The sequence below is a fragment of the Pipistrellus kuhlii genome, unplaced genomic scaffold, assembly GCF_014108245.1.
Source record: "Pipistrellus kuhlii isolate mPipKuh1 unplaced genomic scaffold, mPipKuh1.p scaffold_m20_p_2, whole genome shotgun sequence".
In the NCBI taxonomy this organism is placed as follows: Eukaryota; Metazoa; Chordata; class Mammalia; order Chiroptera; family Vespertilionidae; genus Pipistrellus; species Pipistrellus kuhlii.
Genome location: NW_023425515.1, coordinates 70,403,512 through 70,426,696, shown reverse-complemented (window position 1 = coordinate 70,426,696; position 23,185 = coordinate 70,403,512). Strand labels below are relative to the sequence as shown.

The 23,185-nt window shown below is 38.0% G+C and overlaps 1 protein-coding gene across 2 annotated transcripts in view; it reads left to right on the top strand.

Moving 5' to 3' along the window:
* Positions 1 to 23,185, top strand: part of DCBLD2 (discoidin, CUB and LCCL domain containing 2) — an 88,911-nt gene that overhangs the window by 35,590 nt on the left and 30,136 nt on the right. For both annotated transcript variants that reach the window (XM_036448387.2, XM_036448389.2), the window contains exons 3-6: positions 10,019 to 10,156; positions 21,656 to 21,707; positions 22,603 to 22,675; positions 22,976 to 23,109. In XM_036448387.2, the coding sequence (XP_036304280.1) occupies positions 10,019 to 10,156; positions 21,656 to 21,707; positions 22,603 to 22,675; positions 22,976 to 23,109 (397 nt within the window). The remainder of the gene's footprint in view (positions 1 to 10,018; positions 10,157 to 21,655; positions 21,708 to 22,602; positions 22,676 to 22,975; positions 23,110 to 23,185) is intronic.

Sequence of the window (23,185 nt, the reverse complement as noted above, 5' to 3'; positions counted from 1 at the left end):
CCAATATCCCTCATGAACATAGATGTCAAAATCGTCAACAAAATACTAGCAAATTAGATCCAGTATTACATTTTTAAAAAATCATATGCCATGACAAAGTAGGATTTATCCTGGGGATGCAAGGATGGTACAATATCTAAAAATCAATAAATGTGATACATCGCATAAACAGATCCACATATAACAATCACATAGTCATATCTATTGATGCAGAAAAAGCGTATGACAAAGTCCAACACCCTTTCTTAATAAAAACCCTCAGCAAAATGGGAATAGAGGGACCATACCTCAACATAATAAAAGCCTTATATGACAAACCTACAGCCAACATCATACTCAATGGGCAAAAACTAAAGCCATTTCAACTACGAACAGGAATGAGACAGGGATGCCCACTTTCACCATTCCTATTCGACATAGTTCTGAAAGTGCTAGCCATAGCAATTAGACAAGAAGAAGAAATAAAAGGCATCCAAATTGGAAAAAAAGATGTCAAACTGTCATTATTTGCAGATGACATGATACTATACATAGGAAATTCTAAAGACTCCATCAAAAGATTACTAGACTTAAATGAATTTGGATATGTAGCAGGATATAAAATTAACGCCAAGAAATCAATGGCATTTCTATATACCAGTAATGACCTTACAGAATGATCATCATTGTTAACATTTTTACATTTAGAGTTTTTCATGGGCAGAAGTTAAAGAAGTGTTATCTCATCTTAATCTTCATAGTTATTTTGCATGGTAGGTATAATAGCCACAGAGTTTCATGATGGTCCCAGACTATGAAAACATGAAGTCAGGAAAATAAAGGCATCTCATACATGTTCATGAGAATACAATAATTACTGTGGATTTTTTCATGGAGAGACTTGATGGGAACTTACACTTAAGAAGCATCATGTGGTATAGTTTGTTGCATTGTCATATACAGGAGCCATATGCAATTCTAAAGACCTTGGTGGATCTTTGTACTTTGGAATAGTCAGACTGGTTTGTGGACTGGAACAGAGTAGAAATATTGAAGCTTTGTCTCTGTAAATGATGTTATCACTCCTAAATGTTTCCTCTAATATTATGTGGTAGGTCAGTGAGGTATTGACACCTGTCCCATTTCTTGTCAGTATTCAAAAGGGTGAAACTTAATCCACTTGTATGATGCTGATGTAAGCTTTTCTAGGAAATATGAAAAGCCTTTGATATCTCCTAAGTGGTGAAAAGTTTATTTTTCCAGAAAAGCTTTGAAAAAATTTCTTGGTATGCAGTGTACGTCTCACCGGTGATGCTTGGCAACACCTCTAATTTTGCTGAAGTGTACACTTTATTATGACTCATTGTTTTTACGTTATTGTGCTTGGCATGAGAAACTCTGCCCGCTATCTTGAAAAAAATTGTCAACTTAATAACAGCCAAGGCATTGAGTCACCATCTTTTTAAGATTTTTTATTAAGAAATAGAAACAAAATGAAGCTCTCTTCTATCCCAAAGTTTGCTGGTTTTTTAGAAGTTAAGTCTAAAAACTCTCAAAGTAGAATTTAACAAGAAACCCTACTCAGAAGTAATTAATGGGGATGAATGGTATTACCTCATGGGTATTTTGGTTTCTTGAATCCTGTAAAGTTTTCTGGGAGATCCTTTTTTCATCATCCTGGATAGTAATAAAAATCTGTGCTCTTTTGTCCACGCCGCTATTTTGAAAGAGGAACTGGAGGAGGCAACTCTGCTTATAATTAAAAAAAAAAAAAATGCAATTTTCCTAAACTAAATATGCCCCCCTCCCTGTCTTTGGATTAGTGAAAAATATAAAATATTAATATATTTGGCATGGTTGTGGTGAAATTGGTACTCTTTTTTTTTTTATATTGATGATATATTAAATGGTATAGCTCACTTGGATAGCAGTCTGGAAGTATATTAAGAATCACTAAGGAAATGCTTCAGGTAGGCAGAAGAAGTTGTGCTAGGAAGATGTTTATTGTAATATTATTCACTATACAAAAAAACTAGAAGCCAATCTAAATTTTTAATAGTGATAAATTTAATAAGAAAATTAAGGTTTACCTATCATATAACCAGTTTTTGGCTATCATTAATTGTCTGCTATGAACATTCTACTACCTATAATCATAGGCCTAAATTTTACAACTCAACTCATTCTAGCCCACCAAGCACAAGGCAATGTGATCCTTGAAGCCGGCTGTACAGAAACAGTACTGATGGACATTATTTAATGACAGCATCTACTCTAAACATTTTCTTGGTATTGTAATGTCCTCTTCAGTCTCCTAGGGGCTTTAGCTGTGTGTTTGCCCTGTCCCACCACAGTGAGCTCTCTGAGGGCCACGCTGTGAACCCCGGCACATAGCTTAGTGACTGACTCTTCAGGGGCTTTGTTGGAATATATTCAATAAATAAATTTCTTTGAGAATTGCACATTTTGTTTTTTAGATTAAAGACTTTCTGTACATAGGCAGTAAAATAACTCCCTAGATATGTGTAAATTGATTAAGTGATATTCTCTAAGCAAGCTACATTTCCATCTGTCTGTTGGAGGTAGACAGGGTTGACGTACTTTTTCTCTAGCTACCTGACCTTTCTAACTTGCCACACTTGTCAGGAGGTTAAGTGCTCTTCCAGTGACTTGAGAACATAAACCACGTTCCGTGTTTCATGACAATATTAACTCCACATCGTAGTCTATCCGAAACCAGGTGCCTGTACTCTAAATTTTTGAATATAGTATATTTTTGCTTGACATCTTCCAGAATTTAAAGTGTTATTTTTCATAGACTACCTAAAGTGTCTTTGATATAGACACAGGAAAGAGGCATGAGAACCTGAAGATCTCTAAGCTCTATATAAGTGGATACAAATTCACTACCAACCGGAGTGTGACTTTCAAGGAAGACAGTGAAATACTATTCACTGTACACATTATAGTGTCAAAGAAGACAGTGAAATATTATTCACTATACACATTAGAGTGAATAATATTTCACTGTCTTCCTTGAAAGAGAAAGTCACATTACTGGCCCAGGTTTCCTTTTTTTTTTTTTTTTTTTTTTTCCTTGTGATTTTCTAAAATAAGTTAGGAATTCATACTTAATATGAAGTTTCCAGACTTTTAAAATTTTGGCAACTAAAACACATAGTTTTGAAATAGTGCATGGCCCCAAACTGTTGGCCAAGAGGCCAGGTAAAATGCATCTGTCTGATGATTCAGACCCTGAGCCATAGATTTCAGCTTGTGCACTATAGTTCTTTTAGATTTGATGATCCAAAATCAGTGTATTCTCATTATACAACCAAAGTAAATTTCTGGTTGTATTAGTTTTCTGTTGTTTCATAACATTATCACAAAGTTAAAACAACACAGTTTATTATTCTCAATGTCTGTAGCTCAGAAGTCTGAGCTTGGCATGACTGGATTCTCTGCTTAGGGTCTTGCCTGGCTGAAATCAAGATACCAGCTGGGGATGAGGATTCTCTTCCAAACTCACCGGTGGTTGGCAGATTTCACTTCTTTGCAGTTGTAAACCTGGAGTTCCCATTTTCCTGCTACTTGTTGGCCAGGGACTGCTTTCCGTTCCTAGAGTCTTCCTGGAGTGACAGTTCATGGCTCCTCCTGTTTGTAAAAGATCGCATCATTCTTTGAGATTTATCACCACCCTTCCATGCCAGTTTATCCTGGGAGTTGCCGGATCCTGGTTAGGTTGGTTGTACTTTTCAGCTATTATCTGTAATCTGCTGTGAGATAGCAGGTCCGACTCTGTGTGGACATACGTTTACATTTCTCTTGGATATATGCCTAGGAGCAGAATTTCTGGGTCCTGTGGTATAACTCCAACTCTGTATTTAACCTTTTGAAGAACTGCCAGGCTGTTCTCAAAAGTGACTGCACCATTTTACAATCCCACAAGCATTGTATGAGGGTTCCAGTTTTTCAAGATCCTTGCTGGCTGTCTTTTTTTATTCTAGCCATCCTAGTGACTGTAAAGTAGAATCTCATTATGAATTTGATTTGCATTTCCTAATGGCTAATTTTTTTGTTGTTGTTGCACATTCTATGAATTTGAACAAATGTATAATGAAATCATTGTGGAATCGTACAGAGCATTTTCACTGCCCTCAAAGTCCTCTGCTCCATTTGTTCTTCCTATCATCATGGTTTCGCCTTTCCAGGAATCCAGCAATCTGTAGCCCTTCAGATTGCATTCCATCAATTAGTAATATGCATTTTTTTTAAGTTCCTTTTTGTCTTTTCATGGCGTGATAGCTCATTTATTTTTAGTGCTGAATAATAGTTCATGGTCTGGATGTACCACAGTTTGTCCATTCACCTAATAAAGGACATTTTGGTTGCTTCCAAGTTTTGGTAATTGGGTATAAAGCTGCTATAAACATCTGCATACAGGTTTTTGTTGGACACAAGTTTCAGCTCCTTTCATTGTCTTTAGATAAATACCTGGAAGTCTAATTGCTATGTTTTACAGTGAGACTACTGAGTTTTCTTTTTTTTTTTTTTTTAAATATGTTTTATTGATTTTTCCACAGAGAGGAAAGGAAGAGGAATAGAGAGCTAGAAATGTCGATGGGAGAGAAACATCGACCAGCTGCCTCCTGCACACCCCCTATCGGGGATGTGCCCGTAACCAATGTACATGCCCTTAACTGGAATCGAACCTGGGACCTTTCAGTCTGCAGACTGATGCTCTATCCACTGAGCCAAACTGGTTTCGACAAGACTACTGAGTTTTCAATGAAATCTTCCAAAGTGGTTGTCTTCCAAAGTGGTTGTACCATTTTGTTGTCTTCCAAAGTGGCTATACATTTTGCTTTCCCACCAGCAGTGGATGAGGGTTCTTGTTGATCCACATTTTGCCAGCATTTGGTGGTGTGAGTGTTCTGGATATTGGCCATTCTAATAGGTAGATAGTGCTATATCATTGTTTTAATTAATTTGCATTTCCATGATGACATATGGTATAAGCATCTCTTCATATGCTTATTCGCCATCTGTATATTTTCTTTGCTGAATTCTCTGTTATAATATTTAATCTATTTTTAAACTGGCGTTTTGTTGTTGTTGTTGTTGGTTTGTTTTTTTAAAAATATATTTTAACGTCCCCTATTGGGGATCAAGCCTGCAATCCAGACATGTGCCCTTGACTGGAATCAAACCTGGGATCTTTAAGTCCACAGGCCAACACTCTATCTGTTGAGCCAAACCTGCTAGGGCAGGTTGTTCTTTACTGTTGAGCTTTAAGAGTTCTTTGTATAGTTTTCATAAGAGTCTTTTATCAGCCACGTCCAACAGCCAATCTGAGCAAGTATGCAAATAAACCCAACCACGAAGGCTACAGCCACAGAGAGCAGGAGGGAGGCTTGGGTTTCCCAGGAGATAGAGGAAGCCAAGCTTTCCGCCTGCCCTTGCCGGCCTAGGTCTCCACTCAACGATACAAAGTTTCAATTATAGAAGGTAAATAAGTCCAAACAGAAATGGCTGCCGGCCTCGGAGTGAACAGAAGGCTTGGCTCCACTCCAGGCTACAAAGTTTCAATTGTATAAGGTAAATAAATTCCAGATACCAGGGCCTTCGCTTGGGTCACCAGGGGGTGTGGCTGGCCTGCAAACCACCACAGTCCCCTCGCTCAGGCCACCTGACACCCCAAGGGAACCCCCACCCTGATCTGGGACAGCCTTCAGGGCAAACGAGCTGGTCTCCACCCGTGCACCAGACCTCTATCCTATCTAATAAAAGAGTAATATGTAGATTGACCATCACTCCAACACACAAGATGGCTGCCCCCATGTGGTCAAAGATCCTGTGTGGACACAAGATGGCCATCAGGGGAGGGCAGTTGGGAGGCACCAGGCCTGCAAGGGAGGGCAATTGGAGGCGATCAACCCTGTAGGTGAGGGCAGTTAAGGGTGACCAGGCTGGCAGAAGAGGGAAGTTGAGGGCAAACAGGCTGGCAGGGGAGTGGTTAGGGTGTGATCAGGCTTGCAGGCAGAAGTGGTTAGGGGTAATCAGGAAGGCAGGCATGCGAGCAGTTGGGAGCCAGTAGTCCTGTGTTGTAATAGGGATGTCCGACTGCCTGTTTAGGCCCGATTGTCGGACATCCCTCGAGGGGTCCCAGATTGGAGAGGGTGCAGGCAGGGCTGAGGGACACACAATACCCACCCCCACCCCCAAACCCCCGTGCATGAATTTCATGCACTGGGCCTCTAGTGCTAATATAAATAGTATTGCATTTAAAATTTTAAATCCCACTTTTTCGTTATTTATATATAGAAAAGCAATTGGCTTTTGCATACTAACCTTGTGTTCTTAAACCTTGCTATAATCACTTATTAGTTACAGGAGCTTTTTTGTCAGTTCTTTTATCATTTGTGAATAAAGACAGTTTCATTTCTTCCTTCCCAATCTATGTACTCCCCCCCCCCCAATTTGTCTTATTGTGTTAGCTAATACTTACAGTATGATGTTAAAGCAAAGAGAAGACCTTCTTGCTTTGTTCCTCATATAATTGGGAAAATTTTAAATTTCTTGCTATAATGTATGATGTTACCTGTAGTTTTTAAAATAAATATTCTTTATCAAGTTGAGAAAGTCCCCCTTTATTATTAGTTTACTGAGAGTTTTTATCATGAATGGGTATTGGTTTTCTCAAATGCCTTTTTACATCTGTTGATTTGATCATATGGTTTTTCTTTTTAACCCTGTTAATGTGATAGATTACATTTAGTGATTTTCAAATATTGAACCAAGCTGCATACTTGGGCTGAATCACACCTAATCGTGGTATATAATTCTTTTTATTCACTGTTGGATTTGATTTGTTAATACTTTATTAAGGATTTTTGCACCTATTTTTATGAGAAACACTAGAGGCCCGGTGCACGAAATTCATGCATAGGGGGATTGTCCCTCAGCACAGCCTGCACCCTCTTCAATCTGGGACATCCCTCTCACAATCCGGGACTGCTGGCTTCTAACCACTTATCTGCCTGCTTGCCTGATTGCATCTAACCGCTTCTGCCTGCCAGCCTGATCACCCCCTGACTTCTCCCCTGCCAGCCTGATTGATGCCTAATTGCTCCCCTGCCAGCCCAATCCCCCCAAACTGCCCTCCCCTATCATTCTGATCTCACCCTCAACTGCCCTCCCCTGCAGGCCTGGTCACCCCCAACTGTCCTCTGCTGGCCATTTTGTGGCAGCCATCTTGTGGTGGCCATCTTGTGATGATGTCATGTGAAGGTGGATTTATTATGTAGAATTGGTCTGTATTATCTTTGATTTTGGTTTTAGGGTGGTGCTGGTCTCATAGGATAAGTTGGGAAATATTCCCTCTGCTTCTATCTTCTGAAAGAGATTGTGGAGAATTGGTATAATTTTCTCCTTAAATGTTTGGTGAAATTTACCTGCTTGATGCCAGGTGCCTTTTCTTTTGAAGCATTATTTAATTATTGATTTAATTTCTTAGATATAAGCCTATTCAGATTGTTTCTTTTTCTTTTTGTTTGAGTTTTGGCAAATTGTATGTTTCAAGGAACCTGACCATTTTACCTTGGTTATTCAATTTTTAGACATAGAGTTATTCATAGTATTTCTTTATTATCCTTTTGATGTCCATGGGATCTGTAAGGATGTGTCCCCATCTTCATTTCTGAATTAGTGATTTGTGTCTTCTCTTTTACTTAGACTTACTAGAGTTTTATTAGGTTGTTTTCTTTTTTTATTTCTTTTTTTCAAATGACCTCTTTTGGTTTCTTTTCCTAGTTTCTTAAAGAAAAGAAACCCATGTTCAAATGACCTGCTTTTGGTTTCTTTTCCCAGTTTCCTAATAGCTTTTAAGCATTTTTTATTTTCCTGGAACATGGGTTTTTTTATATTAAAAACCAGTGTTTCATGGGTGTTATAGTGATTAATACTTTTAATGTTCTATATATATTCACAAAGTATTTTTTCAAATACCTTTCTTATTTAATCATGAGAAACTTCAGTGATTTCTGCTGACTTAAGAGCCATCAGCAGAACTTATAATTGTTGGCAATTAAATGCTTTATTTTTATTTAGGAGTACCTGTGGATAGCCAAACTGGGGAAATGGCATTAAAGAATTAGCAACTGTGTTGCCCAGATTAGGAATGGTTTTTCTTCTTCCTTTCCCAGAGTGTTTTGCCAAGTGCTTTGCATTATTTGTATAGGGGTGAAGCCTGTGGTCAAAGAGAGACAAGTGAGGAGGAGGAGGGTCATCTTGGCTGGGAAAAGCAGGTGAAGGCAGGTGTTTAACTTGTATATTTGAACTCATTTAACCACTTATAAGGTCAGCTATTGTACTTTCCTTTTTTATTTCTTCTGTTTTTTAAATTGTGGTTATCCTTTCTTCAGCATTGCCTTTTGAGTTTCATAGACATAAGTGATTTTAAAAAAAAAAAGTTTTGTTTTTACCACAGATTGAATTTACTCACATTTTATAGGATAAGTCCAGATAAATAAATAAAAGATGGAACTGCCATGCTAATAAAAATATTTTATTATTTTTTATTAGGACTAGAGTCTTATATAAGACTAAAGTTTTATTACATTGTTTTCTTTTTTCTTTTTTTCAAATGACCTGCTTTTGGTTTCTTTTCCTGGTTTCCTAAAGAAAAGAAACCCATGTTCAACTGACCTGCTTTTGGTTTTTTGTCCTAGTTTTATATGATTCTGTCCATATAAAAAAGGGTTAAAACTATTTTTTGCACATTGCTTCACTTTACTAATGTATTTTTATGAAGACATCTTTGTATGGCATGATCGTATTCGTTAAATAGGATCTTTTTCCTTTGTACCTAAAAAGATTTAAAAAGTCAGTTTTTGTACTGAGCATCTTAATCAGGCTTGTAATAAAGTCACACCTGCATACATACTTACATGGCAAAGAACAGCTAGTACTGATGGGCCCAGATCAAACTGTTGTTCACTTTTACAAAAGTTAATCTTGTGTAAAGATACTAGTGACCTCTCTTGCCTTTACCTATTCCCTTTGGGCTTTAAGATTTAATGTGATGGGCACTGGTTCTACACATAGTTGGGTTTGCTAACAAATTATATAGTTTTGAGATAATTAGAATAATGTGAAATATATATTACTCTATTTTTAAATATTTTATGTTCAAAAGCAACACAATATTCAATATTTATCCTCCTTATTAGACTATTTCTGAGTGGCTTGATATTAAAAAACAAGTCTGAAGATTTTATCACCTTATATATTTATATAACTTATAGTGTTATTCAATAATGTTATTTTGCTTAAATGTTTAAAATATGGATAGCCAAAATTACATTCCATATTTAGAAATAAAAGGTGGTGTGTGTGTTTTGGTTTTTTGGGTTTTGTGCAGATGAACAAGACATATTTTATATTGAAAACTATAGCATCTAAGAAAAATGTATGTTTACCTTGATGTTTGGTATTAACTTATTAAATGCTAAATAAATTAAAAAGTTATAGACTGAATTGAGTTTTTTATATAAATGATCACCTAAAGGTGTTGACCAACAGTTCAACAGGCCTTGGCAGAAGGATCATAAAAGGATTGAGAGGTATCCTGAGGCCAAGAATCTAGGGGCATCCTGTGGGGTTACTGATTTGACTGCCAATTTATTTGTGGGCCACCTGCCTGCCTGCAATGCTTTCATTTAAAAAAAAAAAAAAAAAAATTCCTGGTTATTCTTTTAAAGAGTATTCACATGTATTTCACAGGAAGTTGACTCTTTAAAAGGTCAGTTATGCTTGTACTGTTTTTTTTTCTTTTGAATCATTTGAACAGTTATTACTTGATTTTTTTATTTTTCCCTCCAGAGTAATGGGACTTTTTAAATCACTTAACGTCCTACTTATCATTTTACCCTATTTAACATGCAGAATTTGGTATATTATTCTGATTCTGTTATCTATATGATAAATATTATTGACTTCATAAGAGTCACAACAAAGATCTGCTTTTCTTCATTCCTAGGCAAATATTGTGGTCTGGGGTTGCAGATGAACCATTCAATTGAATCAAAAAGCAATGAAATGACAGTGCTGTTCATGAGTGGAATCCATGTTTCTGGACGAGGATTTTTGGCTTCATACTCAGTTATAGATAAACAAGGTAATTTTCACTTTATACCATGGCTTCTACATTTTACATTTCCTAAAAGCAAAAATAAAATTTTTTCTTTAATTACCTCTTGCATAAGCTTGAGATAGGATAGAAGGACTGAACAGTTAAGAACACTTACATAAATTTGACAAGTAAAATTCAATCAGTATTAGATCCCAATAATTTAAAATCTATTAACTTTTATATAAAGCCCATATACTTTCCTTTCCTTAGTAGAGGAAAAACTGATTTTTCACTTTTATAATATTGGAACACAATAATTACTTTAAAAAATCTGTCAACTACTGAAATGTAGTATAGCGATTTAAAGCTTTATTGTCTACATTTTGTCATTTCATAGTACTGTGCTAAAGGTTATACTATCATTTTTCTCAGAGAATAGAATCTCATACAACCAGAAGTACCATGAGTGCTATCTGAGACACTGTAAAATAAACATGTGATATTTTCCAGATAGTTAGTGTTTAGAATCTAAAGGGGAGAGGGTGACTAAAATCAAGGCTAAGTGGAATAAAATGTACAATTTATCTGAATTACTATGATAAAATGCAAGACTTGAATAAAATCTCTCATGTATTTTCACTGCTTGGTATGTATGTATTCCCCTGTTCTATTAGGACTGCCGTGGTGAGAAAAGTTAAGATATGTTGCTAGTACAAGGACATATCAAATAATCATTTAAATTATTTCAATATTGAACAGTTTAGGTTCACCATTAAAAATTAAAAATTGGGTTTTTTAATTGTATAAATAAGAAAAGTGTCCAAAATCTCCCAGGTGTGATAATGTTAGGCAGAGAAGAGTCTGCTTCCCATAAGCAATGGATGTGATGGATCAGGGTGTGAAGGCTAATCTCAGAGAGTGTAAGAAAGAACCATCATTGGATGGAAAAATGGGAAGAAGAAAACTGGAAAGTTATGCTAATGGGTAATTAAAAATTTTTATACAACCAAGAAAATTAAGGCAATGTAGTGTTTAGAAGGGGGACTTAGGTAGCCCTGGGATGGAAACAAGGTGACCCCTAGCCAGTCAGTTGAACTTAATCTAAAGCACATGTGTCAAACACAAGGCCCACGGGCCAAATCCGTCCCGCCAGGCCTTGCAATGTGGCCCACACCGCGCTGTCATCACTGCACTCCGCTGCGTTTCCATCACAATGACAGTTTATGACTGTTCAGTAAACCATTTGGCCCGCGATTTAGGCTGGATTTTAGATTTTGGCCCCTTCTCTGATTGAGTTCGACACCCCTAATCTAAAGTATATTAGTTGTGAGGAATCCTATAAAATAAAAGCCTGATGTGCTAAGTGTCTGGTTGTCCAGTCATCCATTCAACCAATCAAAATGTAATATGCTAATGATATCCTAAGACCGCTCAACTGCTCACTATGATGTGCATGGATCACCAGGGGAGCAAACAGTCAACTTGTTGACCAGACGCTATGACATGCACTGACCACCAGAGGGACGACGCTCCAACAAGAAGGTTAGCTTGCTACTGGGTCCCACTGATTGAGACTAGGCAGGATGGGCTAGACATGCCCTGGAGCCCTCCTGTGGTCCCTCCCCGGCTGGCCAACCTCCCACCTTTCTCCCCAACCCCGATCATGCACTGGTGGGGTTCCTCAGCCTGGCCTCTCACAATCCGTGACCCCTCGGGGGATGTTGGAGAGCCAGTTTTGGCCCAATCCTGCAGGCCAGGCCAAGAGACCCCACTGGTGCATGAATTTGTGCACTGGACCTCTACTAAGTCTAATACATGTGTACTGTCTGTAGTCACACATACTAGGAACAAACAAATATTAGTTTTGCCCCTTTCACCACTGTATACACATACTTATGTTCCCCCACCCCCTACCATCAAAGTAGTAAGGTAAAATAGAAAGAGATGATGATAGATTCCATCATTTTAGCTTTATTTCCTAAGAATCTTGGGCTGATAGGTGAAGGATAGGAAGTAAGCAGTTTGCTTCTTATTCTTAAGTTCCTTGGTCTTAATATCAGGTTTAATTATTTATTTTGCTTCATATGTTACCCTTCTCTATTTGTTATTTATTGAATTAAGGTTTTTGGAAAATAAGTATTCTCTCTTAAAAAAAATGTTCTTACATCATGATGATATTTAAATTATAGAGTTTCTTAATCCATAGGTGTCCTGCATTAAAGTTTCTTGAGAATTGATAAATTCCAAATAGCTATGACTTTATTTTACAACTTTCAAAGTTTTTAAAAAATTGGTCCTCAAAATCTTGAAGTTTTTATGATAATACTCTCACAATTCATAATCATCTTGGAAAATCCTCATTTCAGAGATTTCTCCTGAGTTTTTACCTTTAAAAAATACACACATCTTTGTCCCATTCATCAAGTATTTTTTTTTTTATTTGAAGTTGAGAGAATTGTCAAAATTCAAATGAACATAGGTTGAATTTCTTATTACTTACTCTTCTTGGGTGGCCTTTTAGTAATAATTTCTTATGACTCATTCATTTTTGAAGGCTGGTTGGCTTTGGTTAAGAGTCTCATTTTATTTCCATCCAGGAAACTTAGCTGCCACACTGAATTCCATGAATATTTTCAAGGAACATCACTCCATGTCCCCAGCTTAGCAACCTAGTTGAAGGTTTAGAGCATTTGGGAATGAAGATTGTGAAAAATCTTATTTCAATATCTTCTTTAATTGTTAATCTCTCACAAATGTGTTATAGAATCCTGATTTTGTGTGAGATAGATTAATTTTCATTACTTTGTGCAAGAGCACATTGGAAAATTATATTTCTTTTAATGTTTTATTTCCTGCTATATGCTTGTCATTTAGGAAATAGCAGCAAGTAATACAGACACAATCATGGGGTTTTCTGTACAGAGTTGGAAAAAAGATATCAAACATATGGTTACTTAATTGTAATGATGAAACAATATACAATTAAGTCCAGTAAGTACAATGAAGGATACATTCAACAGATAAGAGGCCAGAGCAGAATGAGGAGTAGAAAACTGATAAAGAGCAAAGCTCTCCTGAAGAAGTGACCTTTAAGCTGAGAACTGAAGGATTAATTGAAAGTTCCAGACAGACAAGGAATGAAGAACTTTCTAGGGGAGAGAACAGCAGGTATAAAGGCCTCATAGTGGGAAGGAGTTCTGGAGGAAGCAGAAAATAAGCCAGCACATCTGGGGTGAAATGCGTGCATGGTGAATAGGTCATATTATTCTGGACTTTGTAGAAAATGTAGGGGTTGAAGCTTGACTAGATTTATGATTTTTATAACTTTTATGGTTTTATTCTCTTATTTTTAATTATCTTTGAGCAGTAGTTTCCAGTATTTTATATTAACTGCTATTTTTAAAATTTTCACCTGTGAACCTCATTTTGAAAGATCGTATCTACCATTGAAAGGATAAGTTTTCCATTGCCCCATTAAGTACCAGGCAGATTCATATAAGTAGGAATCAGCACTAGTAATTATGCGAAAACTGGGATTTCTACTTGGAATTGGTATAATACCATCAAATTCCAACTAGACTCTCTGAAATTGAAAATTTCACCTGAAAATTAAAATGTATGTGGACCTTAGAAATAGTCTGGGCATCATATTAACAACCACTATTTATAAGTTCTGTAGAGAGAAACTTCTAAGTTACTGCCAGTCTTACTGAGAGAGGCAGAACCAGCCAGTTACTCAGAGGTCCAGACCTAGTAACTCAGATCATTTAATCTAGTACTAGAGGCCCAGTGCATGAAATTTGTGCACTTGGTGGGGATCCTTCAGCCCAGCCTGTGGCCTCTCACATCCAGGAGCCCTCAGGGGATGTCCGACTGCCGTGGAGGCAGGAGAGGCTCCTGACATCGCTGCTTTGCTTGCCAGCTGTGAGCCCGGCTTCTGTCCGAGTGGCGCTCCCCCTGTAGGAGTGTACTAACCACCAGGGGCCAGTTCCTGTGTTGAACATTTGCTCCCTGGTGGTCAGTGTAGATCATAGTAACTGGTCGTTCCACCATTCGGTCAATTTGCGTATTAGCCTTTTATTATATAGGATGCTGATCAGTGCTACAGACATTTCCATTCTAAAACGTAAACTTAAAAACGTAGCATTCACTCCTGGTCTTGAAAGCTAAAATAAATTTTATAAGTGAGTGATCTCAGTTTCTAATTTTGAATCTGTTCAATATTGGTCAGTTCCTAGGAAAAGCTCAGCATTTCTAGCTGATATATCTGCATTTTCATTGAGAGCTTCAAGTCCTTTATGGAAGTTTCTGTTTTTCATAAATCGGGTGGTGTATGTGTGCACAGTTGAAGAGTAGTAGTCTGATGTTTCTTTTGTGGAACATGAAATCATAACTTTAAAGGTAATTTTAAACCTCATCACTTTAGATTTCATTGATTCAGAATTTTGTATTGGTCAGTCTAAAGGTTGCCTTTATTTTTGTGAGGAGAAATCATAAATGGTTGAAAATTTCATTTGAAATAAAATGACCAGTGTAGATATTACTGTACTTCCTAATTGGAACTCATAAACACTTGTTCACTCACTCCCCTCTAACCCCTGAAGACAATGTGCTTAAGACTTGTGAACAGCTGAGCCTGGGAAATGTTTCCATTTGACAGTTATTGTTGCTATATGTTAGATTATTTTTAGAGTTAACACCAATAGTGTTAACAATTTTCTGATTGCCATATTCTTTAACTACATTTTTTGCAAATATTTTTCATTTCTTCCATCTTATATCAGATTATATCAAGTTATTAATGAAACATAGGGCAAAAATAGAGAATTTCTTTGTAATAGAGTCCAGATTTTTGTAATTATCTTTTCTTCATGGAATGTTTTTGGTTTTGAAAATAGAGCATGAATTCCTTAGATTTTTTACTACCTTAATCATACAGTAATTTTATAGAATTCTTTCTGTTTTGAGTACTATACTTAGCTAGGCTTCTATATTTAGTTTTTCTATTGTGTTCCTAATTTTTGTTACATTATTTGTGGCAAACATTTTAAAACTTTTAAGCCGTCTAGTAAGATTTTATTAATGCATCAGTTTACATACATATCATATTTATCCTTATTTACACAAAAATGAATATGTATCATGTTTGTAAACATAATACAGCATACATATAGAAAAATATCTGTATTTTGGTGTCAGTTTGTACAACAAGGGTGCTAATGAGCAAAGTGTTACCAGTTTTGCAGAGAAAACATTTATAAACAAAATTTGTTAAGACAGTGTTAACTCAAAAGAAGCAGTTCAACCTATGGGATAGAGTTTATTTCACACTGACAGATAACCTGAGAGTACCTTAATGATTTTAGAGTTTTCTATGTTTCTTTTCTTTTCTTTTCTTTTCTTTTCTTTTCTTTTCTTTTCTTTTCTTTTCTTTTCTTTTCTTTTCTTTTCTTTTACTATGTTAGGAATGCTGTGATGGGATTGGGTGTGTGTTTGTGCTATCCAGTAGATATATTAGTGATCTAGATGCTGTGTAGGTCACAAAAGAATTGTGTGCTCTTTTAATATATAGCATTTAGGTGTTGAAGGGGTTTAATTCTCTATACTAATAAAAGGGTAATATGCTAATTAGACTGGATGTCTTCCAGACGTCCATCGGGACAAAGCCACAGCTGCTGTGAGGGCTGAGAGGATGTGCCACTGCCACCCCTTTCACAGAGGGAGTGTGGGAGAGGCCTTGGTGCTGGCCGGTCCAGTGCCAAGGCCCCTTTTGCAGAGGCAGCCGGAGAGGGGGCTGCGTGGTTCCTGTCCCAGAGCTGCCCCTTCCACAGAGGCAGCCACAGAGGCAATGGCACGGGCCCGATCCCTGCACCACACCTGCTGTGCCTCAACCTCCCACAGCCCCTCCCCCAGCTGGCCTGGCCCCAGAATGCACCCTGCCAAAAAGCAAGAGATGGTGACTGGCAGCTGGGGCAGCTGGCAGTGGCAGCAGCAGCAGCGGGGTGATGGGGACAGTGTCTTCCCATGATCTGCTTTGCTGCCTTCAGAGGGAGGCCAGCCTGTGGGGGGAGTGGTCTAAGGCATTAGTAGGACATCCCCTGAGGGCTCCAGGATTGTTCTCACTAATAAAGGTAGGTTTTGATTTGTACTATGGTGGGGAAGCTTTCTCTATAGAGCAGCCACATTACCTGTCCCTATTGTGGGAAAGTGGGCTCTATGGAACATACAAAAGTGATTTGTCCTGTCTGTGCAGCATTACCTGGAGGCAGTCCTACTCCTGTCACAGACGACTCTGCGGCTCATCTTACACTTGAGCACAGAGCCCCTAGAGATTTAGATGAGTCGAGAAGTGTTCCACATGTATGCCCATTTTCCCACAAGAAGGACAGGTAATGTTGTGGCTCCTCTATAGAGAAAGCTTCCCACCATAGTACAAATCAAAACCTACCTGTGTTAGTGTGAACTGCATTGGGTGATCTGTTGTATTCATTGTTATTACACCACTTTCATAACAAGACACAAAAATTGTAATTGTAGCAAATTAAGCACGCATCTGCAGCCTTGAACATTTCCTTTTAAACATGTACCACAGCTGATACCTTCATGTCAGGACATGCTAGTTCAGACGGTGGCAGCACAGCCTCTCCCAGTTGAGCTCCCAAAGAATTTGAGAGCATGGTCAAGTGAGTTGCATACATTTGCCTGGCATAACCTGTAGTTTCAGCCCTGCATGGCCTTGTAATAAAGCCCTGTTCTGATAAAGTATATCCGTAGTTAAGCAGCATTCTGGCACATGGCCTGAAGGTAATGGGGCCAGCTGGCACTCCTCTTGTGGCTTAAATACCATGTTGGACCACACAGGTACCTTTTTATCTCAGGCTATTAATCTTAGAAGTTCAATTTTTAATCTTAGAAACTGGAAACTCTTTTCGGTAGAGCAGGAAAGTGGAAAATTAATTCTTACTAATGCGATGAAAAGATTGCCAGGAATAACTGGAGTATACGTAATTCAGTTTGCTTTTCCCAGTCAGTGAACCTGGTGGTAGTGAACCCCTCTCCAGGCACGTATCCTCTTCAACTCCTAAAACACAGATTTAACCGAATCATCATTCAAATGCCTGTGGTGTATGGATAATAACCCATATAATTGCTCTCAGAATACCACTTTTCTGTTGATATAACAATTGTTATACTCTAGTTCTTTCAAGACACATTTCATTTGGCTAACATGTTTTCTTTAGAATTGTGGAATAGCATCATCAGCTATCCTATCATTGCCATTAATTTAATGAATATTTGAGAACCATCAGTACTCAGGGATGCATGCGAGGTACTGTCTCCCTTAGCAAAGTTGTTCGCCAAGAGTTTCTATGTGAAGTCACTTACCTCCGTAGTTGCCTTTCTTCCAGGCTTTTCTCCCTATCCGTTAGCACATGCGTGGACTTGGCCAAACATGCTAACAATCACATACTCGTCCATGTATTTAATAAATGCTAATTAAAAGCTTCCTGTTGTGCCACGTGCCTCAATCTGTGAGTGTAGACCTGACATTATCTAACGACTAGAGGTCCGCACATATATGGTCCCTAGGCCTAACCTGCTATCAGTGCCATCTTCCCCAGATGCCCACAGCTGACCCTCTCCCCCCACCCCCACCCCCTGCCACCACCCACACCTGGTTCCCCGTTCTCCAATCGGTGTCTGACAGCCGAGAGAAGGGACTGAGAGGTTGACTGTTCCCATCTTCTTGATGGCCCCACCCCTATCGTAGGTGGCTGTCTATGTGTGAGGCGACCTGCAGGGAGGGGGGCCTTGGCCTGACACTACTTGCAACCCCTGCCATCCAACTCCGGTTCCTGTTCACCTGGATAGGAGCCTGCTGGACAGGGAAAGGGACCAAGAGTTGGTCAGTGTGCCGCATAGTGACTGCTCCAGTGGTTGTTCCGCTGTTAGGGTCAATTTGCATATTACCCTTTTATTATATAAGATAGAGGCCTGGTGCATGGATGGGGGCCAGCTGGCCTGCCCTGATGGGGGTCCCAGATCGGAGTGGGGGGTCCTTCCTGGGGGACAGGGAGGGCCTGGGTGAGGGGCCACCAGGGGTTTGCAGGCTGACCACACTCCTGATCGAGGTGTGTGTGTCCACGGGGTGGCGGGGTTGGCCTAGGCGAGGGGCTAGTAGTTCTGGTCTCTGGTCGCTCTGGTCATTCTGCCATTTCTGTCGCTGGGCTTTTATTATATAGGATGCTGCTTGTAACTCTGTAGTGCATCAACAAATTGTTCATATATAACACACACTACTACAAAAGCATGTGATAGTCATCAATTCATTAAAACAGACAAAACAAGCCTAGGTGCCTACTATGTGCTAAAAGTATTTAACCTGCCAAGGTCAGGGGGAGCTCCTTTAGAAAGTGGTGGTTAAGCTGAAACCGTAGAGGGGAATCAGCTTACCTAAGGCTACTTGAAAAGACTCCCAGACCAAGACAACGGCATGGCCCAGAGAAGACTAGTGTGGCCAGAAGCCATGGGCGATACAAGATGAGACTGAAACAGGACCAGGCAATTCCAGACCTTGTGGGTCATGTTGAAGATTTGTCCTATGTCCTCGGAATAGAAAGAAGCCATTGAAATGCTCCAGCCAAAAGCCACCTTTACATAGCCTGTGAGCTCGGTCTCTGTTAGGCAGCTCAGCTCTAACTCGGACATGCTGATTTCTAAATAGAATTTGTTAAGCTTTTAAAGTTTTGTTGTATTTAGGTGCTTCTCTGTAGTGTATTTAAAAATTACCTATCACATGACTATAACAGCAGTATCAGCAAAGAAACCGTAATCCTAAACAGATTTTTGGGTCCCATTCTCAGATATTCTGTAAGTCTGGTTGGTGTTCAGGAATTTGAATTTCCTTTAAAATAATAATAATAATAATAATAATAATTTATTCTTTAAAGTATTACATATGTCTCCCTTTTCTTTCATTGACCTCTCCCTGGCCATTCCCATCCCCTCAGCACATGTCCTCCCCTCCCTACTGTCTGTGTCTATGGCTTATGCTTATATGCATGCATACAAGTTTTTTGGTTGATCTCTTACCATTCCCCCTCCCCTGCCTACCCTCTGTGGTTTGATGCTTCCTATGTCTCTTGATCTATTTTTGTTCATCAGTTTATGTTGTTCATTATATTCCACAAATGAATGAGATCATATGATATTTATCTTTCTCTCTAACTGGCTCATTTCACTTAACATAACACTCCCCAGTTCCATCCATGCTGTTGCAAATGGTAAGATTCCTTTTTTTTTTTTTTTTTTACCGCAGCATAGTATTTTATTGTGTAGATGTACCATAGTTTTTCATTCCACTCATCTGCTGATGGACACTTAGGCTATTTCCAAATCTTAGCTATTGTAAATTGTGCTGCTATGAACATAGGGATGCATATATCCTTCCTGATTGGTGTTTCTGATTTCTTGGGATATATTCCTAGAAGTGGGATTACTGGGACAAATGGAAATTCTGTTTTTACTTTTTTTGATGAAACCCCATACTGTTTTTCTATAGTGGTTGCACCAGTCTGCATTTCTACTAGCAGTGAACAAAGGGTTCATATAATCATAGGAGGGGTCTTTAATACTTCATTGACACCACTATATAAATCCTCTAAACAAAAAAATCAGCAATACCATCAAAGAAACAGCAGTCCTAAATGATTCATTAGATCAGATGAAATTAATTGACATCTTCAGAACATTTCACCCCAAAGCTATAGAATAGGGGTGTCGAACTCAATCAGAGAAGGGGCCAAAATCTAAAATCCAGCCTAAATCGTGGGCCAAATGGTTTACTGAACAGTCATAAACTGTCATTGTGATGGAAACGCAGCGGAGTGCAGTGATGACAGCGCGGTGCGGGCCACATTGCAAGGCCTGGCGGGATGGATTTGGCCTGCGGGCCTTGTGTTTGACACATGTGCTATAGAATATACATTCTTCTCAAGTGCACATGGGACATTTTCAAAGACAATACATATTGGGACACAGGCAAAGTTTCTTCAAATTCAAGAAGATGGAAATCATATCAAGCATCTTCTCAGATCACAATGGCATAAAGTTAGAAATCAACTACAATTAAAACGGTGAAAAAAATCAAACACTTGGAGGCTAAATAGCATGCTATTAAACAGTGATTGGGTTATTAAAGAGATCAAAGAAGAAAGAAAAAGCATGCTGGAAATAAATGACAATGAAAACACAACAATCCAAAATCTATGGGACACAGTGAAAGCAGTCTTGAGAGGGAAATTCATAGTTCTACAGGCCTACCTAAAAAAAAAAAAAAAAAAAAAGAGAGAGAGAGAGAGAAGAAAAACTTATAATAAATTATCTAACCCTACAACTCAAAGAATTAGAGAGCAACAAGAAAAACCCAGAGTAAGCAGAAGGAAGGAAATAATTATCAAAGTGCAAATAAATGACATAGAGACATAAAAAATACAAAAGATCAATAAAATGAAGAGCTAGTACTTTGAAGGCTAAACAAGATTGATGTACCTCTAGCCAGGCTTACCAAGAAACAGAGAGAAGACCCAAATAAACAAAATCAGAAATGAAAGAGGTGAAATAATAACAGACCCTACAAAAATAAAAAGGAATGTTAAAAAAATCTAGTAGACCAACTCTACTGCAACGATCTGGACAACCTAGATGGAATAGACATATTCCTAGAAAAATGCAATCTTCCAAAAAACTCAATCAGGAGGAATAAAAAAACTTGAATAGGCCGATAACTATCTATGAAATTGAAGCAGTAATAAAAAAATAAAAATAAATAAATAAAAACTTTCAGCAAATAAAAATCCTGGTCCAGATGGCTTCACAGCAGAGGTTTACTAAATGTTCAAAGAAGAACTAAAACCTATCCTCCTCAGACTATTGCAAAAAATTCAAGAAGGCACACTTCCATGCTCTTTGTATGAATTTCTAATTAAAGTTCCCAGAAATTGCTGATGCTGCTGGTCCATCCATGGACCAGATTTGAGTTACAGTTATTCAGAATTAACTCACCTGTCTTTTGTCATCATTTTCTTGTAACCAGCAAATGATCATGTTTAGTTATACAATACCTAAAATATGTTTTGGGGGAGCTACATTTTATAGAAGCCGTTTAAAGGCTATAAATTATACTTATCTGTGTGCCTTCTATATACAGGGTGGTGTAAAAGTGGCCTTATCGTTGTTTGTATGGAAAATAATATAAGAATAAACTCTGTTTCACCTACTTGCAATTAGAATCCTACTTTGCCCAACTCTGTATATATGTGATTGAGGTGATGTAGTAAACAGCATTGGGGATGTATAGCCCAGAAATCAAGATCTTAAAAGAGAAAGAAATGTTGATTAACAAAAATTTGTAAAACATTATTAGTACTACTTTGATAGCTGTTGAGAATTTTGAAATTTAGAACAATACGATTTGGGAGTAGGAAACAGTGGTTTCAGAAAGAGTAAATCTATTACTAAACCCCTTTTTTATTTTTTTTCTAGATCTAATTACTTGTTTAGATACTGCATCCAACTTTTTGGAGCCCGAGTTCAGGTATGACCATATTTGTGCCCTCCCCCCCTTACCCCCTTAAATTTACCTTGATCTACTTTATCCTCGTTTTTCATACACTTAAATTTAATTCCCATGGTGACATAGATATTGTTCTAAGATGTCACCCAATAAACCAGAGCTTTTTTAAAGCCACTGAGTTAGGGTTCTCATGTAGATTACCAGAAGCACTTACAATGCTACCTAGCACATAGTAAGTCTATTCAAAATGTGTATTGCTTTTATTGTTAGATTCCTTCCAATTACCTTATAGAGTTCCTTTTCCTCATAGCAGAATCATAATCTAATTAACTATCTGTGTGTCACTTAAATGTCTTTCCCACCACTGGAAGGTAAACTCAGTGAGGACAAGAGTCATGTTTGTTTGGTTGACATTAGTAAACCCTGTGCCAGCACAGCCCAGCACTTAGACCAAAATACACATTCAAGTAAATGTGTTGAGTGAGTAGGTGGGTGAGTGAGTGAGTGAGTGAATGAGTGAATGAAAGAATACAACACATTTTTTTAGTTCAACATAAATTTGATAGGATGGGTAAAATATGTTTTATCCACAGAATAGAATATCATGTAGCTTTTAAATATGGTAAGTAGACTTTACAGTAGAAATATGTCTGTATTCATTATGAAATGAAATAAATGTATGTAAATAAGAGACAATTGTAAATTTGTCGGTAAAGGTGTGTGTGGGCGGATGGGAGAAAGTCTGAAAGAGCTTTTCTGGAAGTGCTGGTTCTCAGAGTGGTGAGATGGTGATACTCACATTGAACTGGAAATGGATATGTGATGTGTTTTGTTCACCCCCCCCCCAAAAAAAAAACAACAAAACAAAACACCAAGCACTGTGGTATGTGCCCTTTAACTTGTTTTTATTTCACAGTAAGTACTGCCCAGCTGGTTGTCTGCTTCCTTTTGCTGAGATATCTGGCACAGTCCCTCATGGATATAGAGATGTAAGTTGCCTATTAACTATGTTAAAGTTGTAATAGGACTTTATGTTTTTAAATTTCAGAATAGGTAAATGTGTACCTGTTGTATATTTTTGTTTTGATATTTTTCTAGGAATTATTTGTTTTTGGTAATATGTAATGTCATTATTTTTCTTATAAAAATCTATGTTATGGCATCAATAATCTTACCAGTGTTTATTGAGAAAACTGCCCAAATAAACTTAATTTCTTGAGGAAGTGTCTTATTTATGAATTATCAAAAGAAAAGAACAAAGCTGACTTTTTTTTTTTCCCTTCCTCAAGTCCTCGCCATTGTGCATGGCTGGCGTGCATGCAGGAGTGGTGTCCAACACCCTGGGTGGCCAGATCAGTGTTGTAATTAGTAAAGGTATCCCGTACTATGAAAGTTCTTTGGCTAACAACGTCACGTCTGTGGTGTAAGTATAGATGTTGTTTATAATAAGCATACTGGGCAAGGGGTGGGATGGGACTGGTAAGGCCTCAGAAATGTAA